The sequence below is a fragment of the Sminthopsis crassicaudata genome, chromosome 2 (genome assembly GCF_048593235.1).
Source record: "Sminthopsis crassicaudata isolate SCR6 chromosome 2, ASM4859323v1, whole genome shotgun sequence".
NCBI classification, from domain to species: Eukaryota; Metazoa; Chordata; class Mammalia; order Dasyuromorphia; family Dasyuridae; genus Sminthopsis; species Sminthopsis crassicaudata.
This window is the reverse complement of record NC_133618.1, coordinates 132,711,530-132,735,344: the sequence shown is the minus strand read 5'-3', so window position 1 is coordinate 132,735,344 and position 23,815 is coordinate 132,711,530. Positions and strand designations below refer to the sequence as shown.

The window sequence follows — 23,815 nt, the reverse complement described above, 5'->3', positions numbered from 1 at the left end:
AATATTACTTGAGACAAGAACCTTGAGATTTTGCACATGGCAAACGTATCAAAATGTTTTTTAAAGTTTTTAAAAGTTTAAAAGTAAACTTCATAGATTATTCTTCCAATAGATATTAGTAATTTTATACTAATTTTGTCAGTACTATTTTACATAATTTTATTTTAATTTATGTAATACTATAAATTAAAGAATAAGCAGTTATGTCCAGAAAACTGTGAAGATATTCACAATAGTCTAGAATTAGCGGAGAGGGCTCTCAGAATCTTCATAATGTTTTGCCTTCAGCATATTAATGCAATTAATTTATCAAATTAGTTAATTGTCATCTGGGAAAGGAAGAAAGAAGCTGGCCCTAAGTAAATGAGACATAGATCTGAAAAAAGCAGAAGCAGAGACAGGGGAAAGTAATGGAGAAATGAATAAGGATACTTACCTGAGTCTTGGTAAATACTATAAAAGATAAGTTCATTGTCAGTAGTAAATAATGTGTTTCTATATTAATGAAATGAGTCAAACAAGTAAAAACTCATTCCTTTATTTTGGCTGAAGGAATATAATTAAAAGTTACATACAACTGTCACATTCCTGCATTCATATAAAAGATACTCTACTCTTGTTGTTTTACAACATGTGGAAGGCATAACCATATAGAGTTTTGTAATACTTTGTATGTATCAGCTTCTTAATTCACATCTCCATATTTCTCACACCTCAAATTTCCACATTTTCATCATATCAGAGAAAGTTTCTGATTACCTTTGGATTATGTAATATAATGATTTCTCTATTTGGAGATTCAAGTTTCTTTTTCCATTCGTCCAGAGTTACAGCAAGCATGTAGGTTTCCTTAGAAGGAAAGACATTTCATTACATTCTTACTATAATATTTCAAGTAAAAACAACTTAAGCACAAGAATCTTGCTAGTGTAGTACAGTACAATTTACTAAACCTTTTAATTTCAATATAACATAATTCCAGAGTTCTATACACAAAGGAAAAAAATAGACATAAAGAATTTATTCCATAGTATTAACTGTAATAGACATTAAGAATGACTATGTGGTAAGAAAAATGCATAACATTTTTGAAACTTTAAAAAAAAATAATAAAAATAAAAATTTCTTTCAAATTTAACTTAAAAAGAAAGAAATGCCTTATAAGGAGCTTTGATTCTGGTACCATACCATGTTTTTGAAAATCAGACAACTCAGGATATTAAAAGAGTAAAGAAAGACAAAAGATAAAGAAAATGGTTGCTGTGTGTGAAGCAGCTTACCTCTAATTGTTGGCTAAAACTCTCTGAGTAGGGAACATATTTATTGTCTTTGTCTCCTTTGTAAAACCAGGTACAGCGTCTCACTTCTGATGCTATCTCATCCCAGTACACAGCATACCGCATCCTCTCTCCCAAATGTACATCATATCGCCCACCATCAGTGGGAACAACTTTTCCATTACAATCTTTTTCTAATAGGAAAATGGGAAGGGGAAGAAAAACACGTTTAACAATAGAAAAAGATATTATAATATAATACTACATTAAATTCTGAATGCTGCTGCAAATCCATCACACTATCAGCTGGTATGAATGATACTAAATAAAGTAGTCTCTAAGACTACAAATTTCCTTGAATTCTATGAGGTATAAACTATTACCCAAACATTGCACATGAGAATAGGGAATGGCCTTCTCTGTTCATTGGATAATCACACACAAGAAATTTGTTTATTTTAAGATAATTAAACATAAGAGTTTCCCTTCTGAATTTCCTGCTTGAATATACAAACTAAATTTGTGACTGCTATGAGTACATGATTTTACCCTCTTTAATAGGGCATTATACTCTGGGTCATTTTTATCCTAATCTAAAGAATCCAAAATTGATTTTTTTCAAATGGCACAGAAACTAGAAAATCTAGGCTTTTAATAATTAAAGAAACCTTTTTTTTTTTTTTTTGTAAATAAGAATCTTATATTTAAAGATAAGATAAACTAAAACAAATTGGGAAGATGCTTTTTTTTTTCCAAATAAAAGGAGTAAAATTCTAAAAAAAGTATTATTTTAAATTTTAAATAATGAAAACAAAAGTTTTAAATAAGACAACCATGCCTTTCTTCCATAACAAAATCAAAAAACAGGAAGGAAATAAAGTTTCTAAAGAAAAAAAAGTCACAAATCTAAAGCTCATGTACTTTACTAACAGAGGCCCACAAATCCTTACTGATCCTATTTACCCTTATTTATATTCAGTTTTAAGCTTCGTTATATTATTTCCAAGCCAAGAACAAACCAACACACTCAATTCAAGAAGGCAGAAGAGTACATAAAATTTTTTGAAAGATTCCCATCAAAAAGAAATCAAAATAAAAATCACTTATGTGTGTGTGTATGATATAAAAGTGATTTTTATTTTGATTTGTTTTCACACACACACACACATAAAATGTATTTGATCTTCAAAGTATTGACATATCTAAGGATCACATCTGATCCTCACAACCCTGTAAGGTTGGTGCTATGATTATCTCCCTTTTATAGAAGAGGAAAAGGAGAGAGAGGCTGAGGCAGGATGGAATCTCAGGTTTTCCTTATTCTATCTAATGAACTATGTCGTGGTCTAACATGAAAGTATTGTAACATTCTCAAATTATTTTGAAAAATGTAAAATTTGTTAATATTATTTACTAAAAGTTTTATTTTATTTATAGTTCAAGTAGATGAAAAGCACTTTAAACTTGGGAATCAAAAGATCTGAGTTTACATTCCAACTCAGTTCCTTATTAACTAGGTTTACTGTGGACAGTCACCTAACTTCCCTGGGCTTGTTTCCTCACTTAAAAAACTAGAATATTAATTTAGGATATGAGGAAAATGCTTTGTAAACCACTGTTGGTTTTGATCAATATTTTATTAGTGATTTAAGTAAAGCTATGGAGGGAATACTTATATCAGCTTTGCAGATGGAACACTACTGGGCAGGACTGGGCAGCTAACAAATAATTACAAGACTGAAAATTTTAAAAATTAGATTTTAGGATTAGATGATGGACTGGATCTAATAAAAAAAAAAGTTGATAGGAGTAAATATAAAATCCTACCATTGGGTTTAGAAAACCAACTGCAAAAACACAAAATGGAGGATATATATCTAGACATAGCTTTGGTAAAAAAAAGATTTATCAATTTCAATATTGTATATTATTCAACCTCAATGTAAGTAAAAATAACATGATGGCAGCCAAAAAAAACTAATATGATTTTATGTGCAGTAACAGAATAATACTTCCCAGAATAAGAAAAGTAACAGTCCTGGCTTAAATCTGACCTGGTCAGATCACATTTAGAGTTACAGAAAAAATATTGATAAACTGGAAAATGAGAAGTCAAGGATACCTAGCATAATGGAAGTTAAAAACAATGCCATTTACATGTAAACATATATTTCATTTAATTTATATTTTAACATATTTAACATGTATTGGTCAACCTGCCATCTGAGGGAGGGGGGTGGAGGGAAGGAGGGGAAAAATTGGAACAAAAGGTTTGGCAATTGCCAATGCTGTAAAATTACATGCATATATCTGGTAAATAAAAAGCCATAAAAAAAAAAATAAAATAACTGTTAATAATAAATAAATAAATATTTGTGTCTTGGGGAAAAAAAAAAACATGCCATTTGAGGATCAGTGGAAGAAAGTGAATGAAGATGTTTAACTAAAGCTGATTTGAGGGGGCAGTGACACTGTTTTAAAGTACCTGAAGAGTTACTGTGTAGAAAAAGGATGAAATTTGTTTCATTCATGTCTAAAGTACAAAACTAGCAAAAATAAGTATAAGCAATTGCAAAGAGGCAAATTTAGGCTCAATATTCAGGAAAACTTCCTAACCATTAGGACTATCCAAGATTAGAAGAGACTGTTTTAAAATGTTCAAAATTCCTTCTCAAAGGAGGTCTTTAAGAGCTTCTTAAACTGTGGTTCACAACCCCATATCAGGTCTTATAACTGAATGTGGAGGTGGCCAGTAAATGTTTAATTTATATACCTATTTTATATGCCTATATACCCAGATTCAAGTAAAAATGTCTCAGGTGAAAAGGGATTGAGAGTAGAAAATAGCTTAAAGGGGCAGCTAGGTGGCGCAGTGGATAGAGCACCAGCCTTGAATTCAGGAGGACCAGAGCTCAAATCTGGTCTCAGACACTTCCTAGCTGTGTGACCCTGGGCAAGTCACTTAACCCCAGCCTCAGAAAAAAGAAAAAAAAAATAGTTTAAGAAGCCCTGGATGAGGTGACAACTCTTCAAACACTCTATAAGAGGAATTTCTAGTTCAGGTACAAATTAAGATTAAATGACATGTGAAGTCTCTTCCAGCTCTGAGATTCTGTGATCTTATGATTCAAAACTGAAAAGAGCTAAATAAATAAGAATTTTTATTTCTACTAAAAGCCATCACACTCTGCCTACCAGAACCATAAGCTTCTTCTAGCCGATGGGAATCTTCAGCGTTGAAAGGAATCCACGTCTCTTTAGAATCTATTATTTTGCAGTAAAACCAGTGAGGAGACACTGGCTCATACAAACTAGCAGCATCCATGTCTATTATCTCAAAGGAACTAGATGAATTGGATGATGGGGAGAGATCTGACTGGGACAACTGTTCTTGCTGCCGTCCCTCAGCTGACATTGTGTTCTCTAAAAGGCAAGGAAAAGAAAAGACTTAAGGAAATAATTTCACATTTGCCATTAGAAATGGTGAAGAGATGTGTCCGTTTTATTGTAGGGAGGAGTTATCTGTGCAAAAGGACAATATAAGTACAACTAAAAACCAACTTACAAGTTAACTTCTTCAGGTATTAAAATATTTATAGTATGTCAATTAACTGGCTAGCCCTGTGCTCCCCACTCTTCCTCAAAAAGATAAAACAAAGCAACAAACATTTATTAAGCATTTACTATCTAGTTTATTAATTTTCATTTATCAAGCACTTACTAGCAATGATAATGCTGGTGATGTAAGTCCCAGCAAAGAGTTTCTGCCCTCAAGGAGCAGAAACCAAGCTCCCCCTCAAAAGGAGGAAAACCTCCCAGCAAAGAGAAGTGGAAGGATCAGATCGGAGCAGAAGGAAGAGGCACCCACCAGGGGGCATGATTGGGGGAAAAAAGATGGATCAAGCACATAGAAGCACAATTTGTTAGACAAGCGGATAAATTACCGGAGGCCAGGACCGTATGCCAGACAAGATCTAGACCGGGTTGCAACAAAACAGTGAATAGCAGAATTTCAGTCTGGTTTGATCAAGAACTTTGAGGTCAATTTAAAGCCACAGGAAGAACCAGCTTTTTCCATGCAAAGCGACCCGATTTGGAAGGATCTCGGAGGGCGGAAAAGGCCAAGTTTTAAGCCTGCCCCAGGTAAGCCTCCTTTAATACCCCCAGACCTCCCGGCTGACTTGGCTACATTCTCCACGATGCATTTTAGCCGCAAAGGAGCCCAGCGGGAAGAGCACTCCCTAAAACCGTGGGCTGGCCAGCGACCCCGGAGGCCGGGTCACAGGGCCGGGGGTGGCGGGGGCTCCCGGCCCACCGCCCTTTCTGCTCCCTCCCTCTCTCCCGCCCCGGCAGAATCACTCGGGAAAGGCCACCATTTTAGAAAGCAAAGCCACCATCTCAGGGAAGGCGCCCCTGACACTCGCCCACATTCACGGAGAGCCTTGTTTGGCACCGGGCGCCGGGACGCGCAGCTCCGCGTTTTATCCTCAGGCATCCCGTCTGGGCGCCCGGGGCAAAGGACCTTTATCGCCACTCTGCCCGTTAGGAGGCCGAGGGGCTGTGCTGAGGCTTTGCCCCAGGGCTTGAGGAGAGGAAATTGGATCCCGGGTCCCCGCTAACGCTGCTTCTCCTCCGTCAGGGCTGGACTGGGGACTGGGAGGAGGAGCCGGGGCCCCCGACGCCTCCCACGAAGGTCCCTGCCTTCCTCAACACCAGCTCTGCTCCGGGCGCTCCCGCGGCCTGACTCCGTGACCCTGGGGGTCGCGGCCCGGGAGTGAAACATCACCTCCGTTTCCCCCTTCTCCTCGCGGGCCTGATCCCCAGGACCCCCACCCCATCCCTCCGGGGACTGCAGGAGCGGCGATGACAGCGGAGGGGCTGGAGGGAGGCCGGGAGCCGCACCACCACCCGAGGCCCCTCGGGCCCAGCCCGTCCCCGCCTCGAGACTGCGTTCCCATCCCGCCGCTCCACTCCGAGCCAGCCCCGCGCCAGCCCGCCCCGACCCCCGCGCTCCGCACCGAGTTCCCAGGACACTCACCTTCTCCCGGCCTCAGTCCCGAGCCTGGGCTGGCCCGGCCTGTCAGCCCCACGGCCCCTCCCCCGAGGCTAGGCGGAGACTCTGGGCGAGGAGGGAGGGCGGCGCTCGCGCGAAGATCCCGGGCCCACCCCGGCCCCCGCCTCCGCTCTCTCTCCGAGGCGCAGCCTAGGCTACCTTCTCCTCCCTCCTCCCCCGCCCCCAGCAGCAGAGGGGCTCGGAGGGAGGGGGACCTCGGGGTGCGCGGCACGTGTCGCGAGACTTGAGGGTGGAGCTCGCGGGAGAAGCTGTGGAGAGCTGAGGGGATTCGGGCACGAGGGGAGGTGGGAGGGAGAGGAGAAGGAAAAAGAGGAGGGAGGGAAGAGAGAGTACCGGAGCAGGAGCTCCCCCCCGGAAAGCCCCAAGCCCTCCCCCAGGTGGAGAAGGGCAGGAATCCCAAACCCACATTCCCCGGAGAGCTCGGAGCTCTGGGTTCTACTTCAGCTCCGTCACCAGCCGGCTCTGTGGCCTTGGGCAAGGAGCCTTCCTCGCTGAGCCTCCACCGCACCAAGGCGGGGTTTGGACTCCCCGTGCACAGTCTTCCCCAAGCCATGTGAAAGGATAGGGCCCGGCTGCTACAGACACGAAAACTGAGGCACAGTGAGATTAAAATGCCTGCTCCAAGAAAGTGGGAGCAGGAATACTCACCCTTCTTTTTACTTAAAAGTGAACTTTAGTTTTAAATGTACGTTCATTTTTTGCATGTCTCTATATGAGTCATGTTGGCAAAGAAAAATAAGAAAAAGGAAAAACTGCAGGAAAGGAAAAAAGTAGAAGGAAAACAAAACAAAAGGTGAAAATGCTATGTTTCGATCGGCCTTCCATCTCCATAGTTCTCTCTCTCGATGCATATGGTATTTTCCATCCAAAGTTTATGGAATTGCCTTGGATCGCTGAGTAGCTGATCAGAGCTAAATCTGTCACTGTTGAACATCACACAGTCTTGCTCTTAATGTGCATCAATCCATGCAAGTCTGTCCGGGTCTCTGAAATCATTCTGCTGATGGTTATATAGAAAAATAGTATTCCATAACATTCATATATTCAGTCACTTCCCAACTGATGGGTACCCACAATTCCTTGACACCACAAAAAAGAGGTGCTTACAAACATTTTTGCACATGTGAGTCTTTTTCCCGCCTTTAAGATTGGGATGCAGGCCGGTGGCAGCTGGGCCAAACAGTAAGCACAATTTGATTGCCCTTTGGGCATAGTTCCAAATTGCTCTCCAGCATCAGTTCCACAACTTCACCAACAATGTATTAATGTCTGTTTTCTTGACACTTTTCTAACTGGGTTAATATATGAGCACGAGGAAAAGAAGGTAAGAGGAAAAAGTGTACAGTCCGGAATGGAGAATGATGGTAGTGATAGAATCTCAGCTCTTGCCCCAGCCCCAAGAACTCTGTCACTGTCTCTCATGGATTCCATTAGAACAAAAGGACCCTTTATCTTTTCACAACATCTCTAGCTGGCCCCAGCCCCAGAATCCTGATTACTGAAACAAAAGGACTTTTCCCATGCTAGTCATCTGAGATAGTCTAAATGTATGCAAAACCTCATCTTGGACTCTCCAGTTTTCCTGCTCCCTTCTCTATAATCCCTATTCTGCTGAGCTGCCACCATTAGAGCATTTACTTCTGGTAAGAGGTGCCACAATCCTCAAAAAACTTCTTACCAGAAGTAAATGCTCTAATAAATACCCATGCTTGATCTGGAGATGTTTTGAGTCTGAATTCTTTCAGAAACGACGCCACAACCTCAGTACCACACAGTAAGAGTAGCAGTCAGCAACTGGAGACATGAGAAACTGAATAAGGATGGGAATGGCCAATGTCCCCTCAATTTCCCATGCATCAAAGTGGTGAGCCAGACTGAATTATTTGCCCTCCTAGTGTGCTTCCATTAACATAGAAATGCCTGCTCTCATTCAGGGTTCTGACATCTTTAGGCTTTAACCATGTTTATTTAAAAAACTATGGAATAATGGTTAGGGAGTTAGCCTTGTTGTCAGGAAGATCACCTGACCCACATCATGTTAACCATCACAGTTATCTCTCAGTACCTCCTGCAGGCTCTTTTAAATGAGAACAGGTGTGATGCTGCATTGGTAGAGATACTTTTGTCTCAGGGAATTGAAATAATTCAAAGTGACCAGGAAGCTGTAAGTCCCTACTATGTGTCTGGCACTGGGCTAAGCAGGATATGAAGATGGGCAAAAGGCAGGCCCTGTTCCCAAGGACCTCACAATCTAATGGGGGAGACAACAAGCAAACGATATGCAAACATAAATACGATTCAAAAATAATTTGTTGAATTTAGATAGCTCACATTCTCACAGTGCTACTAAATAAGGTTTGCATTGTTGAACTGAGGTTTGTTTTCACATAAATGGTTTAAGGCTGGAAGGCATCTTGGAGCTCATGTAGGCCCATACGCCTCTGTCTCTCTCATTTTAATGAGAAACTGACAAATTGGCAAAGATGACAAAACAAGAGTAAAGACTAAAAAAAACTGAGGCAAAACAAGAATTAATACAACCACTCCAGACATCAATTTGAAACTATGTTAGAAAAGTGACTAACTTGCCTTCCCCTTTAATCCAGGGTCTAATTACTGGCCTAATATCCCAAGGAAGTCAAAGACCTTGGACCAATGTATGTGAAATTATTTATAGTCCCACCCTTCATTGTAACAAAGAACAGGAAAAAAGTGAGTACCTGTCATAACTGAATATTGTATACTAAGAAATGAGTATGAGAAACTCAGACAAAAATCAGAAAAATGTCTAGAAACTGGTATAAAGCTAAAAAAGCAAAAACAAAATGACAATATATGAATGAAAAGGCCAGTAAAAGTAAAGGCATAAACTCAGTAATCATACTAGCTAGCATTTATATAGCATTTTAAGGTTTGCAGAGAGATTTACAAATATTTCATTTTATGTTCACAATGATCCCGGGAGACAGGTGCTATTATTATCCTCATCTGAGGGAATTATAAGAATTGAGTAAACCACAATGATTCTACCTTGTGACTCAATTCTGGATCTAGATCAGCCTCCTTTCTTTTTTTTTTTTTTAATTTTATAATTATAAAATTTTTTGACAGTATATATGCATGAGTAATTTTTTTTATAACATTATCCCTTGTATTCATTTTTCCAAATTATCCCCTCCCTCCCTCTACTCCCTCCTCTAGATGACAGGCAATCCCATACATTTTATATGTGTTACAATATAACCTAGATATAATATATGTGTGTAAATCCAATTTTCTCTTTGCACGTTAAGTATTAGATTCCGAAGGTATAAGTAACCCGGGTAGATAGACAGTAGTGCTGACAATTTACATTCACTTCCCAGTGTTCCTTCTCTGGGTGTAGTTGTTTCTGTCCATCATTTAGATCAGCCTCTTTTCTAGTCAGTAATGGATCTAGTCCAACTTCTGTCTTGTGAGAAAACTTGATTCAATTATGAGAATTATTGTATATTCTTATAATAATATGATATAGTTCATATAATTACATATAACATAATAATAATGGGAATTATTATATAATCACCCCAAAAAACTTTATTGTATTGTTTGAACCTCCAGCTCTGCAAAGCTGGGAAGCTAGACCTCCTCTATCTGTTGCTTAGAGACTCAACTACAAATCTAGGTTATGCTGAACAGAAATCCAATTAGATCCAAAGATTGACACAAGTTTTCTCACAGTTATACATCTCAAGCAACCTATATGTCTTATCTGAAAAACTGGCCCCATACTGGTTCATCACTTACTATTTCCTTCTTCCTTTGACTTGAATATAGGCACCTGAAGAGTAATATGACATCTCTTTTTCTGATTTCAATGAATTATACCTGTTCACTCTTCTCTCTTCTAAAACTCAAAAAACTCCTAATTTGTCCTCCAAATAAAAATCAGATTATCTAATCCTATATTCTGGTGTATATCCTATTGACTGTTTTAATACATAAAAATCTCTTTCTTCCTGTTTTTGGGGCCCAGTGCCAAGCTGAGGAGATCTAATCCCTATTTATTATGCAATTGGCATGCATTGTTTAATCAACTGATATGCTCAGAAGCTTGATTTCCCTGATATTTTAGATTTCACCCATCATAATCTGAAAAATGGAGAAACTGAGGCAAATTTAAGTGACTTGCCCAGAGTCACACAATTAGTATTGCAAGAAAGAGTTGAAATCAGGTTTTTCTGACTCCAGCCACTAGTTATCTCTCTTGAAAAACCATCCTTGAACCTAAAGAATAGATAAAACTTACTTTCCTCCCACAGGTATGCTAAAGTCAACTAGATATAGTAAGCACATTGTGAAATTCCTAGTATAAGAATATACACCTTGGAAATCAGAAATCTTACAAAACAGGACTAGATTTATTTTTTGCTGATGTTTTGGATTTACCAAAGTGATGGAGACAATGTTAATGAAGTAGGTTAAATTTAAAGAGTGCCCAGCCTACATTCAGCCCTCCCCTCTCCAGAAAGCTAGTTGTTAAACATTTCTAGTATATCCCTGCTTCCTCTTCACAGTCGGTAGGAGATTACTAGGGAATATTGGATATATTGTCAGCTGTCTCAGATGTTTCACTTATTTTTTATTAAAAGGCATGGTTCAGTCTTGAAGAGGAGGAATGGTCCCACCCCCAAAAGATAACATTAATAAAAATCTTTTTAAAATTGAAATTGAGGGTTAAAATGAATTATGCCTGTTCAATGCAACTAGATTGTCAGAGACTATATTAGAACCCAGATTCCTGACTTTTAATCCAGTATTGTCTCCCTTACACAGTAGTCCATGATTTCTTAGAAAATGTAATAAAGCACCCTCTTGGCTAGGCTATTTCTCACTAGGGCAAGGGTTCAGATAACATGTTTTTTTCAGCAATAAAACAGATAAAAGGATAGTAGATTTCTAAGGTCTCTTCCTACTTGACATGATCCTAAAGACCTAGAAGAGATGAGGTCCTTTTCTCTTAAAGCACTTAACAGATTAACCATGTGAAATATATATCAGGACATCTGCAAATAGCATAGCTCCAGAAGTTTCACATCTCATGACTGTCTACTCCTTAGGAGAGAACATGAATGTCATGTCCTAGTTTTACTTCTATAGAGAGACAGACAGAGAGTGTGTGATTCTGGCACTAGACTATGTGAACATGTACAGACAAGTTATTTAATTATCTCTGAACCTCACTTTTCCACATGTATAAATGCAGATACTAACACTAGAACTACCTACTGATAGAACTGTGAGCAAAATGTTTTGCAAATTTAAAGCCTAGAGAAGTTTAAATTTTATCCTTCTACTAAAACTCTACTTTGAAGCCTCATAATGACTTGGTAATGAGATCCTTAAGGAATATATGCCAGGACAACAGAAACCCTGGCAGATCCTATCAAACCGAGGTTTAAGATGCATGTCAGGAATGGACTGTGAACCTAGTTCCAGGTAGCCACCCAAGTTCAAAAAGATTATCATCACAAGTAGAAAATCTCACAGAAACTATCCATTAAAGTCGGAATATATAACTACCAAAATCACAAATTCTTGAAGGATTGTTAGAATCTCAACTAGGAATTTAGGGTAACAAAAATGTGGAGTGGGGGGCACTTTGGAAGGACAGAATATCTATGAGGAATAGCAATTTGTGAGCAGATGCATGGATTAAGAAGACCAAAGGATGGAGCAGAAAAGCGGAGTTATGGGTTCAAGAAAAATACCACAGGAGCTTCTGAAGTCTCCTTAAACAAAGGCTAGTCAAGCTATAATGATCCCAAGGCCGTGGTGAGAAGCTTTAGCAGCCTGCAATCTACTATCCTCAATCTATTGAGGTTATGGATGGAGAAAGAGACTGGAGGCAGACAAATTAGCCCTAGACTCTAAGCTTCCCCACCAGTGCTATGAATCTTTCACGAAAGGAGGTGAGGCAGTGATTAAATGAAAATTTGAGTGTTATTTCCCAGTAGATATGAAAGAGATTTGGCAAGAATATGCATTACCTGACTCATTTCCCTGTTACTTTCTTATTCTGCCTAAACTAAATGAATTTTTAAATTAGAATTTGTATGTACTGTCTGTGGTATTGTGGGAGAATAATCAGGATATAGTTTTTTAATAGATAACAATCCAAAATAACAAGAGATCCCAAAGTAATACTGAAAGACTGTTTCATAAGTAATAATAATATTGTAATAATAATAAGTAATATTGAAATACCTATTTCATAAGATTTTTGTGACTTATGGAATACAAAAACTTTGAAACCTTTCCACTAGAATATTAACTTCCTGAGATTAGGGACTCGTTTTCATTATTGCCTTTATAACTTGGTCCCTACCACAATTTATATGTAATAAGTGCTTAATGTTTTTGGAGTCTATTAGGAACAAATATTATTCCTGACAGCTCTTAAATTTTAAGGTTATGCAGCTCACCTCTCCTTTTCAGATCCTTCAAGACTGAAAAGAATTTTGGCAATTATATGTGCCCCCTCCATCCTTAATCAATAGTATTTGTGAGATTTTCTACCTGTGATAATGATCTTTTTGAACTTGGGTGGCTACCTGGACCCAGGTTCACAGTCCATTAACTGACATTCATCTTAAAGCTCAGGTTTGGTAGGGTCTGCCAGGTTTGTTTTCCTGGCTCGCTCCTCTCTCTCTCTCTCTCTCTCTCTCTCTCTCTCTCTCTCTCTCTCTCTTTCTTTCTCTCTTTCTCTCTCTCTCTCTCTCTCTCTCTCTCTCTCTCTCTCTCTCTCTCTCTCTTTCTTTCTCTTTCTTTCTCTCTCTCTCTCTTTCTTTCTCTCTCTCTCTCTCTTTCTTTCTCTCTCTCTCTCTCTATATATATATGTATATCTATTTAAGCTTTTTATTTTAAAAACATGCATAAATAATTTTCAACATTCACCCTTGCAATACTTTGTGCTTCAAATTTTTTCTCCCTCCCTTTCCCTTACTCCCTCCCCTAGATGAGTTAATCCTATATGTTAAGAATGTGCAATTCTCATCTTTCCATAATTATCATATATTCCTTAAGGAATCCCAGTATCCCACTGTCAAGTCATTATGAGGCTTCAAAGTAGAGTTTTAGTGGAAGGATATTTAAATTTCTCTAGGTTTTAAATTTGCCCACAGCTTTGTCAAGTATGTAGTTCTAGTGTTGGTATCTGGATTTATACACGTGGAAAAGCAAGGTTCAGATATATTAAATAACTCAGGTTATAATCTGAGATCATGCTCAGTAGAAAAGTTTTTAAGAACTAAGAGAAAATGTTTCCTTATCCAACTTGGATAGCTATAATAAAATGTGCCCTTATTTGAGGAATCACCCTTCAGGAAGAGCTAGTAGGAGGTGTCATTTATTCTCTGAACTTCTATTTCCTAATAGCCCCTAACTGACAGTATGTCCCTTAATTAAAGTTAACATCAACACCCAAAAAAAAAAGGCTGGAGTGTAGAGATAAAATAATGGGGATGTGTTCTGCTATGGAAAATTTAGGGATCTAGAATGTAAAAACAAACCTTGGGCAGCAACACAACACATTTAAGTAAAAAGTGATGATGATTTTAGATAACAAATTCCTGAGGTCAAGAATTATGTTGTATTCATATTTCTGTTTACAAATCATGGGTGCCTAATGTTAACTGGATGTTGGATAATCAAAATAATGGACATGTTCTGCTATATTCAAATATGCCAAATAAAAATATTGAAAGTAGAAATATAGGGTTGTTTATTATGTTTGCTATACAAGAAAGTATAATACAGAAATGGAAATCATGATCATCTTTTCTACCTGCCCAATATCATTTCCACTTTAGGAATATAGTAGGCACATAAACTTAAGCATTTAGTTGTTTTCCGGTTCAGTTTAAAACTTTAACTTTTAAAACTACTAAACTATTAAAGTTTTTAAACTATTAAACTTTTAACTTTATCAAGAGAACTGTTTATTTTTGTTTAAATTACAAAGTCCTTTAATGTCCCACATAGAATAGAATAGAAATGACCCTGGGTTGTTTTGGTGGAGATAATACTCACATCAATGAAATTATAGTTCCTTTAAATCTTTATTAGGGCAGTTAGATGGTGCAGTGGATAGAGTGTTAAGCCTGAAGTCAGGAAAACTCATTTTCCTGAGTTCAAATCTGGCCTTAGACACTTACTAGTTGTATGATCTTGAGCAAATCACTTAATTCTGTTTGCCTGTTTTCTCATCAGTCAAATGAGCTGGAGAAGGAAATGACAAACCACTCCAGTGGTTTGCATTTGCCAAGAAAACTCCAATTGGGCTCACAAAGAGTCAGACACTATTGAAATGACTCACCAACTGTCTTTATTAGCATAGGATTCAAAAATTTCTAGGCTCACTTCTGGGAGAGAATTTATGCACTACTATGAATTGCTTGAATTTGGAGTTCTAAATACATTTCTGTTCATGCTGGCATATTTTTATTAATCACAAGAGCTCCATCTATTGAGACTTAATGATATATATAATCACAGAATTTTAAAGCTACAAGGGAAGAGGAACTAAGGTTTAGATAGAGAAAATGATTTACTTAAGATCACTTAATCAAAGTTAGTGACAAAATCCATCTAGAACAAAATCCCTAATTTGTTTTTTTCAGTCTTTTGTGCACCAAGCCATAACTTGGTAATATTATTATCTATAACAAGCTATAAACAGGGCTGGGGGGGGTGCATGCAGAGGGCTACATGTCCCTATTTTTCCCAGTCTGGAAGGGCAGTGGTCACTTACTGGCTGGAGGTCACCACTATAGAGCATTAAAGCTTTAACCTGCAGTTTCTGAGCAAAGTCAGTTCATCCCTTCTTAAGCATCCTGGTGGCACCCCCACCCTCCCCAGAGGAGCTTCCTATATTCCTTAGTTGTAGACATGTGAGGTCTTAAATAATTATTATCAATCTGGGTAGTACCCTTCTCAAAGGTAGTACCTTTCACTGAAAATGAAAAACCCAATTATATAATGTATATGGTTTATAATGACCTTACCTCACTTAAAGTAAATAATACCAAGATCATCTAGCCGAGAAGTTCTTAACTGAGAGTCCATGAACTTTGAAAGATATTTCAATAATTTCAATATTAATATAACTGGTTTCCTTTACCATATTATATATTTTATGCTTTTAAGTAGTTTTACCAGTCCTCCAAAGGGTTCTAAAACCCCAGAATTCCCTAGTCTAGAATTTTACTAGTGTGTAACTCAAAGGTTAAGTAGCTCAAAGCTTCTTCAGAGCAGGATTTCATTTTTGTCTTTGTTTGCCAAACACTATACCTGGTATTTGTTTTTTTTTTAGGTTAGGGGCCGGGATTTGTGTTTAGATTTCACTTTTGGTGGGAATTTCTAGTCCTGAAACTCTTAGTTGCTTTATATCAGCACTTCATCTCTAAGATATGGCCTCAGGGTTGCTTGAGTATTTTAAATAACTTGCCCATGGTCTTAACAATGTTATGTCAGAGGCAATAATGCCAGTAATGGCATTTCTAATTCTAAAGCCCTTTATCACCACCCCACACTTCCTCTCTTGCCTAACTCTTATTAAGCACTTATAATGCTTGTCAAATTGAAATTAGCACTCAGTCTGCTAAATGACGTTGCCCCCTGTAAATCAAAGTGACCTTTTAATTCCTTTCAGCAATTTGATTTCAAAATTATCTGTTATAGATTTCCATGTTTGAAAAGGTAGGTTACAGGTCATAGAAATGATTCTTCTTAACTGGAACACTAATACAGCGTTGGTGGAGTTATGAAATGATCCAACCATTCTGGAAAGCAATTTGAACTATGCCCCAAGGGCTATAAAACTGTGCAAACCCTTTGATAAAGCATGTATCATAAAGAGATAATAAAAAAGGGAAAGGTCCCAAATGTGCAAAAATGTTTGTAGCAGTCCTTTTTATAATGGTAAGGAACTGGAAACTGAGTGAAGGCCTATCAATTGTGGAATAGCTAAATAAAGATAATGGAATATTATTATTTTATTAGAAATGATGAACAGACTGGAAATGCCTACATGAACTATGCTGAGTGAAGTGAGCAGAACAAGGAGAAGGAGCAGAACCACACTACACAATAAGAGAACTATGGAGACTGAATAAGAATTGGAACATAGTATTTTGTTCTGATTTTTCTTGCCCAACATGACAAATATGAAAATGTTTAAATTTAAAAATGTTTAAATATGTGGTTTTTGCATCTATTTAATCTGTATCTAATTTCTTGCTGTCTTAGGGAAATAAGGGAGAAAGAAAAAAAATTTAAAAGCCAAAGTTTTAAAAATAAAATTAAATAACATTTTTAAAATGATCCTTTTATATGTTCAAATTCTTTAAACTAGATACCGCCTATTGAGCAAATAGGCAAGGATTAAGAAGGGTGAACTGCTGGAAAGACTATGAGATGATAGGTATACTAATATTATTGGTGGAGTTGTGAAATGGTACAGTTATTTTGGAAAGCAATTAGGAATTATGCAAATAAAGTGACTAAATTAATGCAAGCCTTTTGGCCCAGAAATTCTATTACTGTTGTTGTTGTTGTTGTTGGGTCATATCCAACTCTTGACCAAATTTGGAGTTTTCTTGGCAAAGACACTGGAGTGGTTTGCCATTTCCTTCTCTAGCTTATTTGACAGATGAGAAAACTGAGGCAAATAGGGTTAAATGACTTGCCCAGGATCACATAGCTAGTGTCTGAAGTGGGATTTGAACTCATGAACATGAGTCTTCCTGATTCCAAGTCCAGTGCTATATCCACTGTACTACCTAGCTGCCCCTGTATAGTTAAAGAAGCCATTAATTAGAAAAAAAGTCCCCAAATACACCAAAATATTTAAAGTAGCTCTTTATGTGAAAGTAAAGAATTAGAAACAGCATAGATACCTCATTGGAGAATGGATAAACAAATTATGATACATTAATATGATGGACTATTACTGTGGCGTAAAAATGTAAGCTAAATGAACTGATACAATTATTTCTTTAGTAATTGTATTTATTTACTTTCTTGATGTTTCTACTTGTTTGGGATGTTATCAAGTAAAATGATATCTTCTAACTGTATAAACATGTATACATATATTGCATTTAGAATATACTTTAACATATTTAACATGTATTGGTCTACCTACCATCTAGGAGAGAGATGTGGGGGGAAGGAGGGAAAAAGCTGGAACAGAAGGACCAATATTGGAAAAATTGCCATGCATATGCTTTGTAAATAAAAAGCTATAAATTTTAAAAATGATATGTTCATATCTCCCTTACCCTCAGAATATTTCAAATGTTTCTTCTTTATCATTGATAAATTAGACTACCTTTACTATGTCTTTTCAAGATCTTTTATATGTGTATATATTTTCCCCATTCTCTTTCAGCATTTCTAATGGGGAAAAATAGTTTTGTGCTATTTGGTTGTCCTTAGATCATTTTCTCCCTGGTTGCTTACAGAATTTGTTGTTATTGAAATCATTAAACTTAACTATTGTGTGTCTTGGAGCTTGAGATACAGCTTTTTAGTTTATTTGTCTTGTTTTCTTTTTATTAGATAAGGACCAATAGGTTCTTTAATTCAGGTTTTATTTTTTTAATTCAGAAATTCTTAAGTTTCCTTGATTATTTTCTGCATTATAGTTCAAGGTTTATATACTTCTGGAGACTTATGATCCCTAAGTTGTCTCTCTCAGTTCTGCTCCAGAGCCTAGTTTTTGCATGTATAAAAATCAAGTGTTCTTTCAATATTATTCCTTTAACTTACATTTTCCCAAAGTTTTGGCATTAGAATTTTCTAATTTGTTCACTTTTTTAAAAAATCTCTTTTGAAGAAATCTAGAATATCTTGATGTCCTAGGCTTTCATAGAATTTCATAGGATTCTGATCCACTAGGCATGAATTTAATTGTTTTGTAATATTTAGAAAAATTTGTAATCTTTTAATATTTAAGAAAGTTAATCAAAGAATGTTTGGGTATTTTAATTTAAATATAATTAAATTTACTACTTCCTTTTTATTTTCCTTCATATCCTCTGTTGATTTTTCTTTTTTGCTCAGGGCCTTTATTTTTCAGTCTATTTTTCCCTTCTTGAAATCTTTTAAGGTTTTATTTAGCATTTAAAAAAAAAAAAAAAAAAGGAAAAGAAAAAGAAAAACTATTCCCCTTTCCCTTCATGTGAAGGGAAACACACTTCTTTCATGGTGTATTTATTCCAACAACAGTTCTACAAAGATGCTTTAGTCTCACTTCCCCGGTGAGAAATTTACTTTTAAATTTCCTAATGTGATTTGGTTTGGTGTTCTGTGTAGATTCTTTACTGAGTATGTTAAAAATGAGTGTTCTTTAGATATGATTCTAAGGCTTGTGCTTCTGGCTTACATAAGTGCATAATTGCTTTCTTTTGTTAATGGGAATTAATAAAAATGGTCTAGTTCTCTCTCTTTATTGATAAAATCTTGAATTTTTCAGATTAAAAAAAATTACTCAAAAAAATACCTGATGCAAAATGAAATATGCAGAACCAAGATAACAATATACATGTCTTAGATAATAACTGCAAGAACTATTCACCAAAAAACTGAATGTAGCAAAATTACAAATGTATTAAATAGTTGTGCTGATTCTTCCTCCACCACTTTGTTTTCCATCTTTAAAAGATGCTATTTGTTATATGGGGTGGCTTTCTGAGAGGGGACAGGAGTAGAAAACTGGGGGAAATTGATGTAAGAAACAAAAACCATCAAGAAAAACTTTTTTTTAAAGGAGTGGACAAAAAATTCTTAAGGCTGTTTTCACCAATCTTAGAGTCTAACCATTAGTATATTATCCCTGGTCAACCTTAGCTTTTAGTAATTCAGTGTTACAAAACCATTCATAGACATCTCAGAAGAAACGATGATGTAGTGGTTTTGCTTATTAGTCTTGTCGTTATTGATTTCATGAACTATGACAGTTACAAGTCAATACGACCTAAATATTGTTACTAATGTTTAATAACTAACTGTTCAGATTCCATATTCAACTGACAACTCTTTACAGATTATTTTTAACCTATTTTAAATATGAAGTCACTTAGTTCCCATTACTTTGGAAGATGTTTGATTTGCAGCTAAAAGATCCACCTCACCTTTGCTATCTTCTCACTCTGGATGATCCCAATGCTCTTGCAATTTCTTCCTCTGATTGATCACCTCCTCCTGGATTTTAAGGAAGCAACCAGGCTAGTCATGTTTACTCCATTTAACTCAGGGCTCCACTTCTCCCCCCAACACACATATAGGTACTTTCACCTCCACCATTTCCAGTTTTAGTTTTGTCTTTCTCCATTAGAATATATGTTCCTTGAGGGTAGAACAATCTTTCTTTTTGCTTCTACTTTGCTTAGCACTATGCCTGACATGTAAAAGCTAACAAATGCTTGTTGACTGATCTGTGCAATACTTGGTATAGTGCTCCAAACCAATTAAATCAAAATTCGAGTCAACTTATGTTTCTCTATTACTACAGAATAATTTACACTGGGGATATGGACAGTTGTTGTGCATACCCTTTGATCCAGCAATACTATTACTGGGCTTATATCCCAAGGAAATACTAAATAAGGGAAAGGGACTTGTATGTGCCAAAATGTTTGTGGCAGCCCTTTTTGTAGTGGCTAGAAACTGGAAAATGAGTGGATGCCCATCAATTGGAGAATGGTTGGGTAAATTATGGTATATGAAGGTTATGGAATATTATTGCTCTGTAAAAAATGACCAGCAGGATGAATACAGAGGTTTGGAAAGACTTACATGAACTGATGCTGAGTGAAATGAGCAGAACTAGGAGATCATTATACACTTCAACAATACTGTATGAGGATGTATTCTGATGGAAGTGGGTATCTTCAACAAAGAAAAGATCTAATCCAATTCCAATTGATCAATGATGGACAGAATCAGCTACATCCAGAGAAGGAACACTGGGAAATGAGTGTAAACTGTTTGCATTTTTTGTTTTTCTTCCCAGATTATTTTTACCTTCCCAAATGCAATTCTTCCTTTGTAACAACAACAACAAAATTCAGTTCTGCACATATATATTGTATCTAGGATATACTATAACATATTTAATATGTATGGGAATGCCTGCCATCTAGGGGAGGGGGAGGAGGGAAGGAGGGGAAAATTCGGAACAGAAAAGAGTACAAGGGATAATGTTGTAAAAAATTACTTATGCATATGCACTGTCAAAAATGTTACAATTATAAAATTAATAAAAAAAAAGATATGGACAGTTGTAATACTATATGATGATCAATTCTGATGGATGTGACCCTCTCCAACAAAGAAATGAACCAAATCAATTCTAATAGAGCAATAATGAACTGAACCAGCTACACCTAGCAAAAGAACTCTGGGAAATGACTATGAACCACTACATAGAATTCCAAATATCCCTATTTTTGTCCACCTGCATTTTTTATTTCCTTCACAGGTTAAGAGTACACCATTTCAAAGTTCGATTCTTTTTGTACAGCAAAATAACTGTTTAGACTGTATACATATATTGTATTTAATATATACTTTAAGGGGCAGCTAGGTGGCGCAGTGGATAGAGCACCAGCCTGAAGTCAGGAGGATCTGAGTTCAAATCAGACCTCAGACACTTAACACTTGCTAGCTGTGTGATTCTGGGCAAGTCACTTAACCCCACCTGCCTCAGGGGAAAAAAAAAATACTTTAACATATGTAACATGTATTGGTCAATCTGTCATCTGGGGGAGGTAGATGAGGGGAAGGAGGGGAAAAATTGGAACAAAAGGCTTCGCAATTGTCAATGCTGTAAAATTACCCATGCATATATCTTATAAATAAAAAGCTATTAAAAAAAAAAAAAAGATATGGACAGTTGTGATCAAATCAACAAGTATTCACTAAATGCAAGGGCACTGCATGATGGCAAGTCAACTGGTTAAATCATTGTGCTTCAAGAATTTGTATGTCCGGAGCATCTAGTTAGTGCAGGGACAGCTAGTTAGTGCAGTTTATAGACCACCAGTCCTGAAGTCAGGAGGACTTGAGTTCAAATCTGACCTCAGACACTTAACACTTCCTGGCTGTGTAAGTCACTTAACCCCAATTGCCTCAGCAAAAAAAAAAAAAAAAAAAGAGAGAGAGAGAATTTGCATGTTGGACCACAACATAGTATTTCATCTTTTTTGTTTGCTTGCTTTTTCTTTCTCATTTTTTTCCTTTTTGATCTGATTTTTCTTGTGCATAATTGCACATGTTAAAACATACAATGGATTACCTATTATCTAGGAGAGGGGATGGAGAAAGGGGAAAAAAATTTGGAACAAAAGGTTTTGCAAGGGTGAATGTTGAAAATTATCTATGCATATGTTTTGAAAATAAAAAGCTTTAATTTAAAAAACACTAAAAAGAATTTGCATGTCATCTTTGTGCAAGGGCTGTGCTAATTTCTGTATCATTCCAATTTTAGTGTATATGTTGCTGAAGCAAACATGGTTAAATCACTATGAAAAAGACCTAGATACTTTTTAGTGGCTGGGTTGATGGATATAGAGTTAGGACAATCTGAATTCAAATCTCCCTCTTATATTTGATTAGTTGTGTAACCCTGGGGCTAGTCACAATTTGAGCCTCACTACGTATATAAGGCATATGGACTTCACTAGGTTATTGAAAGAATCAAATGAGATGACATATATAGAGTGTTTTGCAAATTTTCAAGTTCCTATTTTTCCAGTTTTCCCCCCAAATTACTAATCTGGTTCATTTTTCCCCTACTACATGCTTCCATTCCGGAGATTTACCTGAGGATCATAAAAATCACTGTACTAGAGTAAATGATATTTTCTTTTTATATTTGCTTTTCACATCTCTTCTAGATTAAAAGGATAAATATGTGTATGAATTGTTATATTAGATCATACCTATAGTCTTGTTCAATCTAGTATTTCTCTAAAAAAAGACACCAAAGTACATTTGCAGAATGCAAGGCCTTCCTTGGCATTGAAAAAATAAAAATTAATCTTACCTCTGGTTTTTACTGCATTGATTCCACAATGTAACTGATTTTATACCTTATTGATTTTTATAATTGAACCTGCTAAAACCACTAAAACCACTTTTCTAAGTCTTTGAGTTGAATTCAAAAATTTAGCTTTCCCTCTGAGTTAGCTTAAAGTTAATTTAAGAGCTGCTGTCATCTCTCACGGACACTTCTTAGATGTTTGTTAAGTCTAACAAGTTAACTTGTTTCTATCCTCAAAAGATATGCTCTCCATCCATCCTTGTCTGTGTGTAATTAAAAGTATTTCTTCCAATAAGACAGCAAGTCGGCTAGTTGTGACCCCTTACCAAAGACTACAAGATGCAGATAGGTCCCACAAATCAATTAATTATTTCATAATAGACAGAGGTGGTCACTAGCCCCACGTGGGTGCTCACCTCTTTCTTTGATGTAACCAATCATGTTGTTTTCCCCATCTAACCAAATCTGTTCTTTGCTATGTATGTGCCAAAACTATACAAAGGCTAGTAGCCCCATCTCATGGTCTTTAGTCTTTGTGAAGTTTGGTCTAAAGTGAAGTTCAGCTTCACTTTATAGAAACTAAGACTTCTAATATCATACTATTAGTTCATGCTAAGACCCAATACTATAATCTAAGTCTCCTTATTACTTATTGTGTATTCTTAATTTTCATCAGTAGGCTTCTCTATATCCTATGGATGGATGGATGGATATATAGATATGTAGATGATAGAGAGAGATAGATCTTATGGACAGTTAACTGAATATGCTGTTCTGGCTATACTGAAAATACCAGAGTAGCACTTGGACAGTTCCTATCTGAGGTCTTCTTCTCCCCACCCCCCCATCTGATGCCTAAGTGGTTTTCAAGTCAGTGTCCATAATCTTTTAAACCACTTCTTATGTTTCCTATTGTTCATAATAGGAACAATATACTGCAGCAAATTTATACCTAACATGTTCTTCCATTACCCTTTATAAGAGCTAGTGACTCATATGTAACAAAAAAAAAAAAAAAAAAAAAATCTACTTTGCTGAATTTAACAAGTGCTTAAAGTTTGGCTTATATTCCAAAAACTAAAGTTGAAGGTATTTTTAGATTATTACTTCCATTAACAATGACAATCAAAAGTTGATTTATTAAACCTGTAAAAGCATTAGAAAAAAAGCCCTATTCTCTTATCCCCAAAAGAGAAAAACAAAAAAACCAGGCAGGCTGGGCATTTTTCTCCAATGTTTCTAACTACATGGCCTGCATTCAAATTAAGTTAGTCCATTACAGCAATTGCATTGGAAGAATTTAATAATGGCAATGTAGAGACAAGTATAATTCTGCCCCACATGTTTCTGTAAAGTTTCCCTCTCTCCCAAGAATTT

At 36.6% G+C, this 23,815-nt stretch overlaps 1 protein-coding gene and 1 pseudogene across 6 annotated transcripts in view; both read right to left on the bottom strand.

The window, feature by feature from the left end:
- The window catches only part of LOC141554890 (triacylglycerol hydrolase DDHD2-like), a 75,917-nt gene that overhangs the window by 19,907 nt on the left and 32,195 nt on the right, over positions 1-23,815 (bottom strand). For 4 of the 6 annotated variants that reach the window (XR_012485998.1, XM_074287260.1, XM_074287262.1 and 1 more), the window contains exons 1-4: positions 6,316-6,435; positions 4,473-4,700; positions 1,281-1,471; positions 760-849 (exon numbers count right to left, since the gene is read on the bottom strand). Coding sequence is in view for 5 of the 6 variants with exons in the window: in XM_074287260.1 (XP_074143361.1) it covers positions 760-849; positions 1,281-1,471; positions 4,473-4,692 (501 nt within the window). In the remaining variant the exon portion in view is untranslated. Of the gene's footprint in view, positions 1-759; positions 850-1,280; positions 1,472-4,472; positions 4,701-5,701; positions 5,898-6,315; positions 6,436-23,815 lie in introns of those variants that run through there. The other 2 variants (XM_074287264.1, XM_074287261.1) reach the window with 2 other exon arrangements.
- LOC141559183 (U6 spliceosomal RNA) lies at positions 21,809-21,907 on the bottom strand (annotated as a pseudogene).